Below are 17894 nucleotides of genomic sequence, written 5' to 3' on the forward strand. Positions count from 1 at the left end.
ATCCCTATTAACAACAGATTCTCATTAATGAGGATCCCAATTAACCAGATTCTCATTAACGAGGATCCCAATTAACCACAGATCCTCATTAATAACGAAGATCCCAATTAACCACAGATTCTCGTTAATAAATTTCCCTAATTAACCACAAATCTTCATTAATAATGAGAATTCTAATCAACTCTGGATCTCATTAACAAGGTCCCCAATTAACCAGAGGTCCCCATTAATGAGGATCACAACTAACCACAGATCCTCATTAATTAAGATCCCAATTAACCACTGATCCTCATTAATAACAAGGATCCCAATTAACCACAGATCCTCATTAATGAGAGTCCTAATTAACCACAGATCCTCATTAATAATGAGGATCCCAATTAATCACAGATCCTCATCAATGATAAGAATTCTAATTAAACACAGATTCTCGTTAACAAGGATCCTAATTAACCACAGATCCTCATTAACAACGAGGATCTCAATTAATCACAGATCCTCATTAACAAGGCCCCCCAATTAACCTCAGATCCCCACTAATGAGCTTTCTAATTAGTTATGAGCTCATATTAACAAGTTCCCCAATTAATCTCCCGTTCTAATTAATGAGGTTCCTAATTAATTAACGATCTCCGCTAACGAAGTTCCCCCTTGCCAGGACTTGACCCCGTTAATTACAGCTCCCATTAATTGCAGTCATTAGCACAAGAAACCCCACTGCTCATTAATTAGCGACCCCCGCTAACGAGCTCCCCAATTAACGACAGAACCCCGCTAATTGGGCTCTCCCCACTGGTTAATTAATTAATCCCCGATTCCAGTTAACGAGCTTCCCACCTCACCTCAAACTCTCATTAATCAACTCCCCAATTAATTAAGAGCCCCAACTGACGGGGATCCCAATTAACGACGCTCCCAATTAACGAAGGATCCCGCATTAATTGGGGAGCTCGTTAACAGGATCCCCCATTAATCAGGGATTCCAATTAACGGCGTCTCCGATTAATTGAGGATCCCCATTAAGGATCTGCTCCCAATTAATGGGGGTCCAATTAAGTAGCGACCCCACTAACGAGCTTCTCCATTAATTGGGCTCCTCATTAATCACCGACCCCCATTAACGAGGCTCCTTATCAATTAACCATTAATCACCGTTAATGGGGCTCCCAATTAATGAGGGGCGCCAATCAACGTTTCCCAATTAATGACATCCCCCATTAATGAGATTCCAATTAATTGCGGCTCCCACCTTAATTACAAATCACCGTTAATGAGCTTCCACGCTAACGGGGTTCCTAATTAATGCATTTCTCAAGTAATTAAACACCCCAATTAACGAGTTTCCCCTTAATCAGGGGATCCCCATTAACTGGGTCCCCAATTAACGCTTTTCCCAATTAAGCAACCCAATTAATGACATCCCTCATTAACCAAAAGGTCCCCATTAATGGGCCCCCCTACTAATTAAGCACCCCAATTAATGACCTTCCCATTAATCAGGGGCTCCCCATTAACATGGCTCCCCAATTAACGCATTTTCCCAACTAATTAAGGGCTCCAATTAACGACCTTCCCCATTAATTAGGGGGTCCCCAGTTAACGAAAGATCCCAATTAACGAGTTTCCCCATTAATCAAAGGCTCCCCATTAACGATGCCCCCAATTAACACATTTCTCACTTAATTAACGACCCCAATTAATGAGTTTCCCATTAATCAGGGGCTCCCAATTCACAGGGTCCCCAATTAACGCTTTTCCCAATTAAGGAACCCAATTAATGACATCCCTCATTAACCAGGAGGTCCCCATTAATGGGCTCCCCTACTAATTAAGCACCCCAATTAATGAGTTTCCCCATTAATCAAAGGCTCCCCATTAACGATGCCCCCAATTAACGCATTCTTCACTTAATTAACGACCCCAATTAATGAGTTTCCCCATTAATCAAAGGCTCCCCATTAACGATGCCCCCAATTAACACATTTCTCACTTAATTAATGACCCCAATTAATGAGTTTCCCATTAATCAGGGGCTCCCCATTAACAGGGTCCCCAATTAACGCACTTCCCAACTAATTAAGGGCTCCAATTAACCAACTTCTCCATTAATCAAAGGCTCCCATTAACGATGCCCCCAATTAAGGCATTTCTCACTTCATTAACGACCCCAATTAATGAGTTTCCCATTAATCAGGGGCTCCCAATTCACAGGGTCCCCAATTAACACATTTTCCAACTAATTAAGCACCCCAATTAATGAGTTTCCCCATTAATCAAAAGCTCCCCATTAACAATGCCCCCAATTAACGCATTCCTCACTTAATTAACGACCCCAATTAATGAGTTTCCCCATTAATCAGGGGATCCCCATTAACAGGGTCCCCAATTAACGCTTTTCCCAATTAAGGAACCCAATTAATGACATTCCTCATTAACCAAAAGGTCCCCATTAATGGGCTCCCCTACTAATTAAGCACCCCAATTAATGAGCTTCCCATTAATCACTGGGTCCCCGTTAATCAGGGTCCCAAATTAACGCATTTCCCAACTAATTAAGCACCCCAATTAATGAGTTTCCCCATTAATCAAAGGCTCCCCATTAACGATGCCCCCAATTAACACATTTCTCACTTAATTAACGACCCCAATTAATGAGTTTCCCATTAATCAGGGGCTCCCCATTAACAGGGTCCCCAATTAACGCATTTTCCAACTAATTAAGCACCCCAATTAATGAGTTTCCCCATTAATCAAAGGCTCCCCATTAATGATGCCCCCAATTAACGCATTTCTCCCTTAATTAACGACCCCAATTAATGAGTTTCCCCATTAATCAGGGGATCCCCATTAACTGAGTCCCCAATTAACGCTTTTCCCAATTAAGGAACCCAATTAATGACATCCCTCATTAACAGGGGTCTCCATTAATGGGCTCCCCTACTAATTAAGCACCCCAATTAATGAGCTTCCCATTAATTACTGGGTCCCCGTCAATCGGGGGTCCCAAATTAACGCATTTCCCAACTAATTAAGCACCCCAATTAATGACTTTCCCCATTAATCAAAGGCTCCCCATTAACGATGCCCCCAATTAACGCATTTCTCACTTAATTAACGACCCCAATTAATGAGTTTCCCCATTAATCAGGGGCTCCCCATTAACAGGTCCCCAATTAACGCTTTTCCCAATTAAGGAGCCCAATTAATGACATCCCTCATTAACCAGGGGGTCCCCATTAATGGGCTCCCCTACTAATTAAGCACCCCAATTAACGACCTTCCCATTAATTACTGGGTCCCCGTTAATCAGGGTCCCCAAATTAACGCATTTCCCAACTAATTAAGCACCCCAATTAATGAGTTTCCCCATTAATCAGGGGGTTCCCATTAACGATGCCCCCAATTAAGACATTCCTCACTTAATTAACGACCCCAATTAATGAGTTTCCCCATTAATCAGGGGCTCCCCATTAACAGGGTCCCCAATTAACGCACTTCCCAACTAATTAAGCACCCCGATTAACGAGTTCCCCCATTAATGGCGTCCCCACTTAATCACCTCCCCCCTCACCAGGGGGGTCCCCCACTAATTAACCCCTAATTAATCACCCCAATTAACCACCCTCCCCACTAATCACGGAGCCCCCAATTAATCAACCAAACCCCAATTAACGCCCCCCCATTAATACCCCGCGCTAATCACCCCCCCCCCGCCGTTAGCTACCCCCCCCGTTAATTAATTAGCCCCCCGTTAATTAATTACCCCCCCAATTAGGCCCCGCTCCCCCCCCCCGCTCCCCCTCCGGCCCCTCCCGCCCCCTCTCGGCTCCTTTCGGCTCCTCTCGGCTCCTTTCGGCTCCTTTCGGCCCTTTCCGTCCCGCTCCGTACCAATGGCGCTGTCCAGGCCCCGCGCCGGGTCCCGCCCGCAGCTCTCGGCTCCTCCGCGACAAGATGGCGGCGCCGCTCCCCGCCGCTCCCCGGCCCCGCCTCTAAGCCCCGCCCCTCCCCTCTCCTCCTATTGGCCGCCGACCCGCGCTTCGCATGCTATTGGATAGAGGGAGGAAGAAGGGTAGGACTTCCGCCGCCCGCTCGCTCTCTGATTGGTCCAAAGCTCCCGCCCCTCCCTTCCTCTCCGATGGACCCCCAAAGCCACGCCCTTTGCTTCCGTCCGGACGTCATCACGCACGGACGGGGGGGCGTGGCTTCGTGACACAGCAGCGCGCGTACGGGGGCCGGGAGGGGTCAAAAAGTACGCGGCGTCCATGCGGCCCTATAGGGCCATATGGGGGCCATATATAGAGCCCCCCCCACAAAGGGGAGTTCCGGGGGCGGCTTTTAGGGCTTCGTAGGACCTTATAGGGGCCGAAGAACCCCATGAAGTTGGGCGAAATGGGCCCTACGGGGGTCTGTGTGTAACCTATAGGGGCTCATAGGGCCATATAGGGGTCCTACCCGTATCTATAGGGACCTCCAGGCTATAGGGCTTTGCAGATGTCATATACGGACCCCAAAGAGGCTGATGGAGACCTATAGGTGCCCGAAAGGACCCTATAGATGTCTGTAAGTACCTCCAAGCAGCTCCTAAGGGATCCTAGGGCCCTATAGATGCCATATAGGGAGGCTACTGAGGCTTGTAGGGGGCCCTATGGGCGTCGTGGGCACCTAAAGGAGCTTATAGGGCCATCTGGATGTCCTATAGGGCTCCTTACAGGCCCTATGGGAGCCCTAAAGGGGCCTCTTGGGGCTTAATGGGGGTCTATAGGTGCCTTATGGGGGTTTATAGGGCCGTATAGGTGGCATATGGGGCCCCATGTGTGTCTATAGCGACCCCTACAGGTGGGATTTGGGGTCCATATGGGGTCTATGTGGGATCCTGGGGTCTATGGGGTGGGATTTGGGGTCTATACGGGGACTATAGGGTCTACATGGGATCCTGGGGTCTATGGGGTGGGATTTGGGGTCTATATGGGGTCTATGTGGGATCCTGGGGTCTATGGGGTGGGATTTGGGGTCTATACGGGGACTATAGGGTCTACGTGGGATCCTGGGGTCTATGGGGTGGGATTTGGGGTCCATATGGGGTCCATATGGGATCCTGGGGTCTATGGGGTGGGATTTGGGGTCTGAATGGGGTCTATGGGGTGGGATTTAGGGTCTATATGGGGTCTACATGGGATCCTGGGGTCTGTGGGGTGGGATTTGGGGTCCATATGGGGACTATAGGGTTTATATGGGATCCTGGGGTCTATGGGGTGGGATTTGGGGTCTATGCAGGGTCTATATGGGATCCTGGGGTCTATGGGGTGGGATTTGGGGTCCATATGGGGTCCATATGGGATCCTGGGGTCTATGGGGTGGGATTTGGGGTCTAAATGGGGTCTATGGGGTGGGATTTGGGGTCTGCATGGGGCCTATATGGGATCCAGGGGATTTATGGGGTGGGCTTTGGGTTCTATATGGGGACTATAGGGTCTATATGGGATCCTGGGGTTTGTGGGGTGGGATTTGGGGTCTATATGGGGACTATAGGGTCTATATGGGATCCTGGGGTCTGTGGGGTGGGAATTGGGGTCTATATGGGCCTTATAGGGTCTATATGGGATCCTGGGGTCTATGGGGTGGGATTTAGGGTCTATATGGGGACTATAGGATCTATATGAGATCCTGGGGTCTATGGGGTGGGATTTGGGGTCTATATGGGGACTACACGGTCTATATGAGATCCTGGTGTCTACGAGGTGGGATTTAGGGTCTATATGGACCTTATAGGGTCTATATGGGATCCTGGGGTCTACGGGGTGGGATTTAGGGTCTATATGGGGACTATAGGATCTATATGAGATCCTGGGGTCTATGGGGTCGGATTTGGGGTCTATATGGAGACTATAGGATCTATATGAGATCTTGGGGTCTACGAGGTGGGATTTAGGATCTATATAGGGTCTATACGGGATCCCGGGATTTATGGGGTGGGTTTTGGGTTCCACACGCCCTCCGCGATCCCATAGGACCCCCCCCCAACCCCTCCCACCCCCCCCAACAAAAAAAAACCCTAAAAAACTTACAACCCCCCCCTGCTTTATTCATAGGAACCCATAACGCTTATGGGGTGAGGAACGGGGGGGGGGGAGAGGATTTGGGGTCGGGCTTATAGGGTCGACCCCCCCTCCCTCAATCCCGGGGGGGCAAAGCCAGACGTGTGGGGTCGTAGTAATTGGGGTCGATGAGGGGCAGCCCCCGACGTTCCCGATCCCGAATGAGGCGCTCGGCCTCGCGGCGCGACCACTGCCGTAACCTATAGGGTTATAGGGGATGGCGGCGCCCCGTAACGACCCCCAACCCCAAAGTTGGGACGTCCAACCTCCCCCCCCCCCCCCAACCCCACACTGAGTCCCGTAGAGTGGATCCTATAAGCAGCCCGGCCCTAATTGTCAGCCAATGGGTCCCCATAACGACCCCAATGTCCCCGTAACGACCCCAATGTCCCCATAATTGCGTCAATATCCCCATAACGTCCCTATTGACCCCATAACGGCCCCAATGTCCCCATAAGGTCCCTATTAACCCCAATGTCCCCATAAGGTCCCCATTGACCCCATAACGGCCCCAATGTCCCCATAAGAGCCCCAATGTCCCCATAACAGCCCCAATGTCCCCATAAGATCCCCATTGACCCCATAACAGCCCCAATGTCCCCATAACGTCCCTATTGACCCCGTAACAACCCCAATGTCCCCATAGCGTCCCTATTGACCCCAATGTCCCCATAAGGTCCCTATTGACCCCATAACGGCTCCAACATCCCCATAAGGTCCCCATTGACCCCGTAACAGCCCCAATGTCCCCATAACGTCCCTATTGGCCCCGTAACGACCCCAATGTCCCCATAAGGTCCCCATTGACCCCAATGTCCCATAAGGTCCCCATTGACCCCGTAACAGCCCCAATGTCCCCATAACGTCCCTATTGGCCCCGTAACAACCCCAATGTCCCCATAAGGTCCCCATTGACCCCATAACGACCCCAATGTCCTCATAAGGTCCCTATTGACCCCAATGTCCCCATAAGGTCCCCATTGACCCCATAACGGCCCCAATGTCCCCATAAGGTCCCCATTGACCCCATAACGGCCCCAATGTCCCCATAAGGTCCCCATTGACCCCAATGTCCCCATAAGGTCCCCATTGACCCCATAACAGCCCCAATGTCCCCATAAGGTCCCCATTGACCCCATAACGACCCCAATGTCCCCATAACGTCCCTATTGACCCCAATGTCCCCATAAGGTCCCCATTGACCCCATAACGGACCCCAATGTCCCCATAAGGTCCCCATTGACCCCATAACGACCCCAATGTCCCCATTGACCCCAATGCCCCATTGGCCCCACTGACCCCATTGCCCCCAATTCCCCAATGCCCCCAATGCCCCCATTGCCCCCAATGCCCCCAATGCCCCCATTGACCCCAACGCCCCCAATGCTCCCATTGACCCCAAGTCCCCAAGGCCCTTAATGACACCGTTGTCCCACTGACCCCATTGACCCCACTGACCCCAATGCCCCCATTGACCCTACTGACACCATCGACCCCAATGCCCCTAATGACCCCAATACCCTTAATGACCCCATTGCCCCCATTGACCCAATGCCCCATTGACCCCAATGCCCCCAATGACCCCAATGACCCCATTGACCCCAATGCCCCCAATGACCCAATGACCCCATTGACCCCAACGCCCCCCAATGACCCCATTGACCCCAATGCCCCATTGACCCCATTGCCCCCAATGCCCCCATTGACCCCATTGACCCCAATGCCCCAATGACCCCATTGACCCCAATGCCCCCAATGACCCCATTGACCCCAACGCCCCCAATGACCCCATTGACCCCAATGCCCCCAATGACCCCATTGACCCCATTGACCCCAACGCCCCCAATGACCCCAAGACCCTTAATGACCCCAATGACCCCAATGCCCCCAATGACCCCATTGACCCCAACGCCCCTAATGACCCCAAGGCCATTAATGACCCCATTGACCCCATTGAGCCCAATGCCCCCAATGACCCCATTGACCCCAACGGCCCCAATGACCCCAAGGCTCTTAATGACCCCATTGACCCCATTGACCCCTAATGACCCCAATGACCCCAATGCCCCCAATGACCCCAAGGCTCTTAATGACCCCATTGACCCCATTGACCCAATGACCCCAAGACCCTTAATGACCCCAATGACCCCAATGCCCCCAATGACCCCATTGACCCCAACGCCCCTAATGACCCCAAGGCCATTAATAACCCCAATGACCCCAATGCCCCTAATGACTCCAATGTCCCCTATGCCCCCATTGACCCCAATGCCCTTAATGACCCCATTGACCCCAATGACCCCAATGACCCCACTGACCTCATTGACCCCAACGCCCCCAATGACCCCATAATGACCCCAATGACCCCATTGACCCTAACGCCCCCAATGACCCCATTGACCCCAATGACCCCATTGACCTCAATGCCCCAATGACCCATTGACCCCAACGCCCCCAATGACCCCATTGACCCCACTGCCCCTTCCCCCCCCCAGCCCCCTACCCTCCATCAGGCAGGTAATGCAGGAAGGTCGATCCCAAAACCAGCGCCAGCGAAACCCCGGCAATGAAAACGGCGCGAGCGTTGATCAGATCAGCAGCAGGGTCAGTGTAAAAAACCATGGAGATCGGGGTGCTGGGGGGGCGGGGGGGCGTGGGGGGAGAAATGGGGGGAAATGGGGGGGAAACGGGGGAGAAATGGGGGATAATGGGGGAGTAATGGGGGGGGGAAATGGGGGATAATGACAAAAAATGGGAGGAGATGGGGGGAAAATTGGGAGAAATGGGGGAAAATTGGGAGAAATGGGGGGAAAATTGGGAGAAATGGGGAAAAATGGGGGATAATGACAAAAAATGGGAGGAGATGGGGGAAAATTGGTAGAAATGGGGGGAAAATTGGGAGAAATGGGGGAGAAATAGGTGATAATGGGAGAAATGGGGGGAAAATGGGGGATAATGAGAAGGAATGGAGGAGATGGGGAAAAGTTGGGAGAAATGGGGGAAAAATGGGGGATAATGACAAGAAATGGGAGGAGATGGTGGGAAAATTGGGAGAAATGGGGGAAAATTGGGAGAAATGGGGGAAAAATGGGGGATAATGGGAAAATATGGGGAAATGAGGGATAATGAGAAGGAATGGGAGGAGATGGGGGAAAAGTTGGGAAAATGGGGGAAATGGGAGAGAAATGGGGGGAAATGGGGATAATGGGGGAGAAAAGGGGAGAAATGGGGGATAATGAAAAAATGGGAGAAATGGGGGGAAAATTGGGAGAAATGGGGGAAAAATGGGGGATAATGGGGAGAAATATGGGGGAAATGAGGGATAATGAGAAGGAATGGGAGGAGATGGGGGGAAAGTTGGGAGAAATGGGGGGAAAATGGGAGAAATGGGGGAGAAATGGGGGATAATGGGGGAGAAACGGGGGAAATGGGGGATAATGACAAAAAATGGGAGGAAATGGGGGGAAAATTGGGAGAAATAGGGAAAAATGGGGGATAATGAGAAGGAATGGGAGGGGATGGGGGAAAAGTTGGGAGAAATGGGAAATTGGGAGAAATGGGGGATAATGGGGAGAAATACGGGAGAAATGAGGGATAATGACAAAAATGGGAGGAGATGGGGGAAAATTGGGAGAAATGGGGGAAAATTGGGAGAAATGGGGGAAAAATGGGGAATAATGGGGAAAAATGGGAATAATGGGAGATAATTGGGAGAAATGGAAGAAATTGGGGGAGAATGGGGGAAATTGGGGGAAAATGAGGGAGAAATAAGGAATAATGAGGGAGTAACGGGAAATAATGGGGAAAAGTGGGGAATGATGAGGAAGATTGGGGAAAAATGTGGGATAATGGGGAAAAATGGGGGACAAGTGGGGGAAATTGGGGGAGAAAAGGGGGATAATAGGAAATAATGGGGAGAAATGGGGGATAATGGGGGAAATTGGGGAGAAATGGGGAAAATTAGGGGAGAAATGGGGATAATGGAGAGAAATGGGGGGAAATAGGGAAAAAGGAGATGAAAAAAAACCCAAAGTTATTGGAAAATAAAACCAATGGGGAAAATAACAGAATAAGGAAAAGGGGGGAAGAAAATAAGGATAAAAAGTGAAGAAAAAATGGAAGAATAAAAAGTTAGAGGGAAAAAATGACGAAAACGGGACGAAATCCCCCAAACCTCTTCTTCCTGTTAAGTCCCGCCCACACCCTGTGACCACGCCCCCTTGTAGGCGCCACCCAATCACTGGGCACCACCCACTGTCTGTTGGCCCCGCCCCTTATCTATTAGGCCCCGCCCCCTCTTTGACTAAAGTGACCTTTAGGCTCCGCCCATCTGTCTTAGACCCCGCCTCCTTCTCCCTAAGCCACGCCCCTGATCATTTGGCCACGCCCCTCCCCTTGGTGTCAGTCTGGGCAATGGGGCGAACTGGGAGAGACAGGGGGGAACTGGGGGTAACTGGGAGGGACTGGGGAGGAACTGGAACCGAACTGGGGGAACTGGGGGGGGGAATTGGGAAGAACTGGGAGGGACTGGGTGGGAACTGGGATGGAAACGGGGTGAACTGGCAGGGAATGGGGGGTAACTGGGATGGAATTGGGGGTAACTGGGGGGAACTGGGGGGACTGGGATGAGACTGGGGAAGTACTGGGAAGGAGTGGGGGGTCACTGGAAGGTACTGGGATGAACTGGGAGACACTGGGAGGGACTTGGAGCAGGAATGGGGGCTGTGAGGCCATACTGGAAGGGTACTGGGAGGGACTGGGATGGTACTGGGATGAACTGAGAGGGACTGGGAACAGAAATGGGGAATGCAAGGCCATACTGGGAGGGCACGGGGAGGGACTGGGAGTTACTGGGATGAACCGGGAGCAGGAATAAAGGATGTGGGGCAACACCGAGAGAACACTGGGAGTTACTGGGAGGGACTGGGATGAACTGAGATGAACTGGGATGGACTGGGAGGTACTGGGAGCAGGAATGGGGGATGTGAGGCCACATTGGGAGGGCACTGGGAGTTACTGGGATGAACTGGGAGGCACTGAACCAGGCCCAAAAAGCCACACGACGCCCCGCCCCCTCATTATAATACCACCCCCCGCAGCCAATCACCTCGCAGATCCCGCCCATCGCTCCCACAGGCCCCGCCCCCTTTCTCAGACCCCGCCCCTTTCGCCCAGACCACGCCCCCCTCAGGCCCCGCCCGCTCTCCCAGGCCCCGCCCACCTTCCGCTGGGCCTCCTCCCACGTTTCTTCCTCCCGATGCGCTCCGATCGTTTCCCGCGGTGCCGCCACGACCGCTCCGCTTCCCGCGCTCCTCGCCCTCGCTCCCCACGGACTCCGCCACGACCGAATCGCCCTCCCCAGCGCCGCCATCTTGCCGCCGGAAGTCCCTCCCGTCCCGCTTCCGGTGCCTCCCGGCCGCCTATGCGGTGGTTTCGCTCCGCCCCCTTCCGTTGCGCCAACCGGAGAGAGGCTCCGGGTCGTTCAGCCAATAGCAAGGCAGCACGCGCGCTAAGTCCCACCCCACCGCCATTTCCGTCACTTCTTTCTCCGTGTTCGCCAATCAGAGAGCGTCTTCTCTGCGCTCAGCCAATAGCAACACAGCGCGCTCTCCGCGTCCCGCCCCCTCGTTACGCCCCACCGCTTCCGCCCCGCCCCTCTGCGCCGCGAACCAATGAGCTCCGCGGATCGCCTGAGTGGCGTCCGATCCGACCAATAGAAACGCGGGGAAGGGCGAGGGGCGGAGCGGGTGCAGCGCGGCGCCGCCATTTTGCGGCGGAGAAACGGCGGCGGCGGCGGCGGCGGAGAGCGGAGGTGGGAACGGAGCGGCGGGGCGGGGCCGGAGGGGGCGGGGCCTAACGGGTAGAGGGCGTGGCCTAACGGGGAGCGGGCTGAATGGGGGCGAGGGGGCCTTAATTGGCGCGGGAGGAGCGTAACGGGAAAGAAGTACTCTGATTGGTCGGTTTGGAGGGAGGGGGCGGGGCTTGAGTGGGTGGGGGCGGGGCTTGGCTTGCGGTGCTGTGGAGGGGCGGGGCCTGCATGTTAATGAAGGAGTTATGGTAATGAGGTGGGCGGGGCTTGGTTGGGGGCTCCACGTGGCGGCTGTTGGCTTATGGGGCCCGGCCCAGTTCAGCCCAGTGCCACCCAGTTCAGCCCAGTTCAGCCCAGTGCCTTCTTAGACTCTTCCCAGTTCATCCCAGTATCATTCCATTCCATCCCAGTGCCTCCCAGTGCCTCTTTAAACTCCTTCCAGTTCATCCCAGTATAATCCCAGTTCATCCCAGTGCCTCCTTAGATTCCTCCCAGTCCATCCCACTCCATCCCAGTTCATCCCAGTGCCTCCCAGTGCCATCCCAATTCATCCCAATTCATCCCAGTGCCTCCTTAGATTTTTTCCAGTTCATCCCAGTATCATCCCAGTTCATCCCAGTACCATGCCAGTGCGTCCCAGTGTCTTCCCAGTTCATCCCAGTTCATCCCAGTGCCTCCTTTGTGTCCTCCCAGCTCATCCCAGTACCATCCCAGTTCATCTTAGTGTCTGCTTTGCTTCTACCCAGTTCTTCCCAGTTCATCTCAGTGCTCTCCCACTCCATCCCAGTTCATCCCAGTGCCTCCTTTGTTCCATCCCAGTCCCATCCCAGTTCCATCCCAGTTCATCTTAGTCCCAGTGTCCAGTCCATCCCAGTTCATCCCAGTGCCTCCTTTGTGTTCTCCCAGCTCATCCCAGTCCATCCCAGTACTATCCCAGTACATCCCAGTTCATCTTAGTGTCTGCTTTGCTTTTTCCCAGCTCTTCCCAGTTCATCCCAGTGCTCTCCCACTTCATCCCAGTTTATCTCAGTGCCTCCTTTGTGACTTCCCAGTCCATCCCAGTCCATCCCAGTTCATCCCAGTTCATCCCAATTCATTCCAGTGCCTCCTTTGTGTTCTCCCAGCTCATCCCAGTCCATCCCAGTACCATCACATTACCATCCCAGTTCATCTTAGTGTCTGCTTTGCTTCTTCCCAGCTCTTCCCAGTTCATCCCAGTGCTCTCCCACTTCATCCCAGTTTATCCCAGTGCCTCCTTTGTGACTTCCCAGTCCATCCCAGTCCACACCAGTCCATCCCAGTTCATCCCAGTTCATTCCAGTGCCTCCTTTGTGTTCTCCCAGTCCATCCCAGTCCATCCCAGTCATTCCAGTGCCTCCTTTGTGTTCTCCCAGTCCATCCCAGTCCATCCCAGTCAATCCCAGTCCATCCCAGTACTATCCCTGTTCATCTTAGTGTGTCCTTTGCTTCTTCCCAGCTCTTCCCACTTCATCCCAGTTTATCCCAGTGCCTCCTTTGTGACTTCCCAGTCCATCCCAGTCCATCCCAGTCCACACCAGTCCATCCCAGTTCATCCCAGTTACCGTCCCCCCCCGCCTGCAGGCGCCGGCATCAGACATGGAATATGAACGCAGGTAGGGGGGGGGACCCTAAAAAGGGGGGGGTCCCTAAAATGGGGGAGGGGGGACCCCAAAAAGACCCCAAAGTGGGGGAGGGGAGACCCCAAAATGGGGGTGGGGTCCCTAAAGTGGGGAAGGGGGGCCCTAAAAAGGGGGTGGGAGACCCCAAAATGGGGGTGGGGTCCCTAAAATGGGGAAGGGGGGCCCTAAAAAGGGGGTGGGAGCCCCCAAAATGGGGGTGGGGGGCCCTGAAAAGAGAGACCTTATGGGGGGGACCCCAAAGTAGGGGGGGTGGGAGACCCCAAAATGGGGGGGGTCCCTAAAATGGGGAAGGGGGGCCCTAAAAAGAAGGGGAGACCCCATGGGGGGTGGGAGGACCCCAAAATTGGGGTGGGGTCCTTAAATATGGGGGAGGGGGGACCCCAAAAAGAGAGACTTTATGGGGGGGACCCAAAGTGGGGGGGGAGGGGACCCCAAAATGAGGGTGGGGTCCCTAAAATGGGGGAGGGGGACCCCAAAAAGAAGAGGAGACCCCATGGGGGTGGGGGGTGATCCTAAAATGGGGGTGGGGTCCCTAAAAAAGGGGAGGGGGACCCCAAAAGTGGGGGGGTGGGGATAAAATGGGGGAGGGGGTCCCTAAAATGGGGTGGGGGGACCCTAAAAAGAGAGACCTTATGGGGGGGGACTCCAAAGTGGGGAGGGGACCCCAAAATGAGGGTGGGGTCCCTAAAATGGGGGAGGGGGGACCCCAAAAAGAAGGGGAGACCCCATGGGGGGGGGAGGGATCCTAAAATGGGGGTGGGGTCCCTAAATATGGGGAGGGGGGACCCCAAAAGTGGGGGGGTGGGGATAAAATGGGGGAGGGCGTCCCTAAAATGGGGTGGGGGACCCCAAAAAGAGAGATCTTGGGGGGGGGGGACTCCAAAGTGGGGAGGGGACCCCAAAAGTGGGGGGGTGGGGATAAAATGGGGGAGGGGGTCCTTCAAAAAGGGGTGGGGGGACCCTAAAAAGAAGGGGAGAGACCCCAATTGGGGTGGGGGGCTTTTTGGGGTCCCCCTTTAACCCCCCCCCCCCCAAAATCCCCCATAGGGGCGGTCGGGGTGACCGGACGGGGCGTTATGGGGCCGCCCCCCCCCCCGAAAGCCCCCCTGGAGTCGGGGGGTCCCGCAGCCAACGGGATCACGACTATCGCGACATGGATTATCGGGGCACCGGGGGACCCCAGGATGCGGCCCAAACTTCAGGGACCCCCCCCCAGTTTTTTGCCCCCCCGTTTTTGCCCCAAATTTCCCCACGTTTTCCCCATTTTTCCCCATTTTCCCGTTTTCCCCCATTTTTTTTCTCTTTTTCTCCATTTTCCACGTTTTTTTCCCAATTTTTATCCGTTTTTCCCAAATTGCCCCCAATTTTCCCCAAATTTTTTCTCAATCTCTCTCATTTTCCCCAATTTTCCCCCATTTTTTCCCCATTTTTCCCCCATATTTTCTTCCATTCTCCCCCATTTTTTCCTGTTTTTCTCCATTTTCCACGTTTTTTCCCATTTTTCACTTTTCCAAATTGCCCCCAATTTTCCCCAATTTTTCCCAATCTCTCTATTTCCCATTTTCCCCAATTTTCCCCATTTTTCCCATTTTTTCCATTTTCCCCTTTTCCATTTTTCTCCATTTCTCCCTTTTTTCCCAATTTTTATCCTTTTTCCCAATTGCCCCAATTTTCCCCATTTTTCCCATTCTTTTCCCATATTTCTCCCTATTTTCTCCATTTTCCCCAATTTTCCCCAATTTTCCCCATTTCTCCCCATTTCTCCCCAATTTCCCATTTCCATTTTCCCCATTTTCCCCTTTTCCCATTTCTCCCCAATTTCCCCCATTTTTCCCATTTTTCCCCATTTCTCCCCATTTTCCCCATTTCCCCATTTTTCCCAATTTTCCCCATTTTCCCATTTTTCCCCAATTTTCCCCCATTTCTCCATTTCTTCCCCAATTTTCCCCAATTTTCCCCAATTTTCCCCATTTCTCCCCAATTTTCCCCAATTTCCCCATTTTCTCCATTTTTCCCGTTATTCCCCTTTTTTCCCCAATTTCCCATTTCTCACCCATTTCCCCCATTTCTCCCCATTTTCCCTCATTTCTCCCCATTATTCCCCATTTTTCCCCCATTTCCCCCATTTTCCCCAATTTCCCCCATTTCCCCCATTTTTCCCGATTTCTCCTCCATTTCTCCCCATTATTCCTCAATTTTCTTCCATTTTTCCCCATTATTCCCCCAATTTTCCCCCATTTCTCCCCAGTTTCCTCACTTTTCAGCCAATTTCCCCCAATTTCCCCATTTTCTCTCATTTCTTCTCCCCCAGTTTCTCCAATTTTCCCCCATTTCTTCCCATTATTCCCCCTATTCTCCCCCCATTTCTCCTCATTTCTCCCCAATTTCCCCCATTCTCCCCCAATTTCCCCCATTTCTCCCCCCCTTCCCCACAATTCCCCCATCTCCCCCCATTCCCCCCCTATTCCTCCCCCCACCCCCCAAATCCCCCATTATCCCTCATTCCCCCCCCCCCGTATCTCAACTTCTCCCCTTCTTCCAGCCTCCCTACGAGTCTCCAGACCCCCCCCGGAAGCGGGACCCCCCCTCAGCCCCCCCGTTGCCCTTTGGGGCCGATGGGGATTATAGGGACCAGGACTACAGACCCGAGGCAGCCGAGGAGGAGCCCCGTGCCAGCACCATCGTTATGCTCCGAATGCTGCCCCAGGCGGCCACCGAGAACGATGTGAGCAATTTGGGGGGGGGTCCTCAACCCATTTGGGGGGGGGGGGTCTTCGTTTTGGGGTCTTACGCCTCGATTTTGGGGAGTGGCTAAATGTGGTGCGCTGGCCCTTTAAAATTTCCTCACTGCCACGCCCCCCTTTGAGAAGCCACGCCCCCTTAGGGAGGAAGCCACGCCCACTTTGGGGGCACCCCCATATTGGAGTCTTACGCCGTGATTTTGGGGAGTGGCTAAATGTGGTGCGCTGGCCCTTTAAATTTTCCTCACTGCCACGCCCCCCTTTGAGAAGCCACACCCCTTTTGGGGGAAGCCACGCCCACTTTGCAGGGTACGCCCCATATTGGAGTTTTACACCGTGATTTTGGGGAGTGGCCAAATGTGGTGCGCTGGCCCTTTAAATTTTCCTCATTGCCACAAACTGGGAGGGAAGCCCCCTTTTGAGAAGCCACGCCCCCTTAGGGGAAGCCACGCCCACTCTGCGGGGTACGCCCCATATTGGAGTCTTACGCTGTGATTTTGGGGAGTGGCCAAATATGGTGTGCTGGCCCTTTAAATTTTCCTCACTGCCACGCCCCCCTTTGAGAAGCCACGCCCCCTTTGGGAGGAAGCTACGCCCACTTTGGGGGCACCCCCATATTGGAGTCTTAGACCGTGATTTTGGGGAGTGGTCAAATGTGGTGTGCTGGCCCTTTAAATTTTCCTCACTGCCACGCCCCCTTTGAGAAGCCACGCCCACTTTTCCACAAACTTTTTTTCCGGGGGGAGGAGGGTTCATACAACCCAATTTTGGGGAGGGATCAAATGTGGTGCACTGGCCCTTTAAATTTTCCTCATTGGGTTGTGTGGAGTGGGAAGCCACGCCCCCTTTTGAGAAGCCACGCCCATTTTCCCACAAATTCGGGTGGGGGGTGTCGTACAGCATTGGTTTTGGGGAGGGATCAAATGTGCGCTGGCCCTTTAAATTTTCCTCACTGCCATGAACGGGGGGAAGCCACACCCCCCATTTCAGAAGCCACGCCCCCTTTTGTGAAGCCACGCCCCTGCCACTTTCAAAGTTCCAACTCTTTGTACCTTAACTGATGACCACGCCCCCTTCCTGTAGCCACGCCCCCTCACAATGAGCCACGCCCCTTTGTAATAGCCCCACCCTTTTCCCATAGGCAACCCAATCCCATTGCCCCGCCCCTTTCCTGTGACCACGCCCCTTGAAGCCCCACCCCTTTCCCTTTAACCATGAGATGCCCTGTAGCCACGCCTCTTTTCCACAGCCACGCCCACTTTCCACATAGCCGCGCCCCCTTAGAGCCCCACCTACTCCGTAACCACAGGCGCCCCGTCTAACCCCGCCCCCTTCGTGTAGCCCCACCCCCATGAAACCCCGCCCCTTTGTAGCCATGCCCCATCTCCCATCAAGCCCCGCCCCTTCTTGTAGCCACGTCCCTACTTGTAGCCACGCCTCCTCCTGTAGCCACGCCCCCTACCATGTCATGCCCCCTACAGAGCCCTCCCCAACTCTCATCAAGCCCCGCCCACTTTCTGTAGCCACGCCCCTGCCGTTAGCCACGCCCCCTCCCTGCTAACCTTGCTCCCTTTCTGTAGCCACGCCC

At 53.4% G+C, this 17894-nt stretch overlaps 2 protein-coding genes across 3 annotated transcripts; one reads left to right on the plus strand and one right to left on the minus strand.

The window, feature by feature from the left end:
• Positions 1 to 6061: 6061 nt before the first annotated feature.
• On the minus strand, positions 6062 to 11515 carry NDUFB11 (NADH:ubiquinone oxidoreductase subunit B11). The gene is given in 4 exon segments (XM_085215497.1): positions 6062 to 6295; positions 8599 to 8711; positions 8713 to 8730; positions 11317 to 11515. Coding segments are annotated over 4 exon segments (405 nt in total). The 5' UTR covers positions 11467 to 11515; the 3' UTR covers positions 6062 to 6171.
• A 263-nt stretch (positions 11516 to 11778) lies between these two features.
• Positions 11779 to 17888, plus strand: LOC146541849 (RNA-binding protein 10-like). 2 transcript variants are annotated; one of them, XM_085215496.1, is made up of 4 exons: positions 11779 to 11907; positions 13434 to 13538; positions 14613 to 14777; positions 16104 to 17888. In XM_085215496.1, the coding sequence occupies exons 2-4, from the start codon at positions 13522 to 13524 to the stop codon at positions 16378 to 16380; spliced, it is 459 nt and encodes a 152-aa protein (XP_085071622.1). In that variant the 5' UTR covers positions 11779 to 11907; positions 13434 to 13521; the 3' UTR covers positions 16381 to 17888. The 2 variants fall into 2 exon arrangements, with proteins under 2 accessions (XP_085071622.1, XP_085071621.1); XM_085215495.1 differs by having other exon boundaries at positions 11789 to 11907; positions 13382 to 13538; positions 16104 to 16395.
• The last annotated feature ends 6 nt before the right edge of the window (positions 17889 to 17894 follow it).

The sequence above is a fragment of the Meleagris gallopavo genome, unplaced genomic scaffold (assembly GCF_905368555.1).
Source record: "Meleagris gallopavo unplaced genomic scaffold, MGAL_WU_HG_1.1 scaffold_65, whole genome shotgun sequence".
Taxonomy (NCBI): Eukaryota; Metazoa; Chordata; class Aves; order Galliformes; family Phasianidae; genus Meleagris; species Meleagris gallopavo.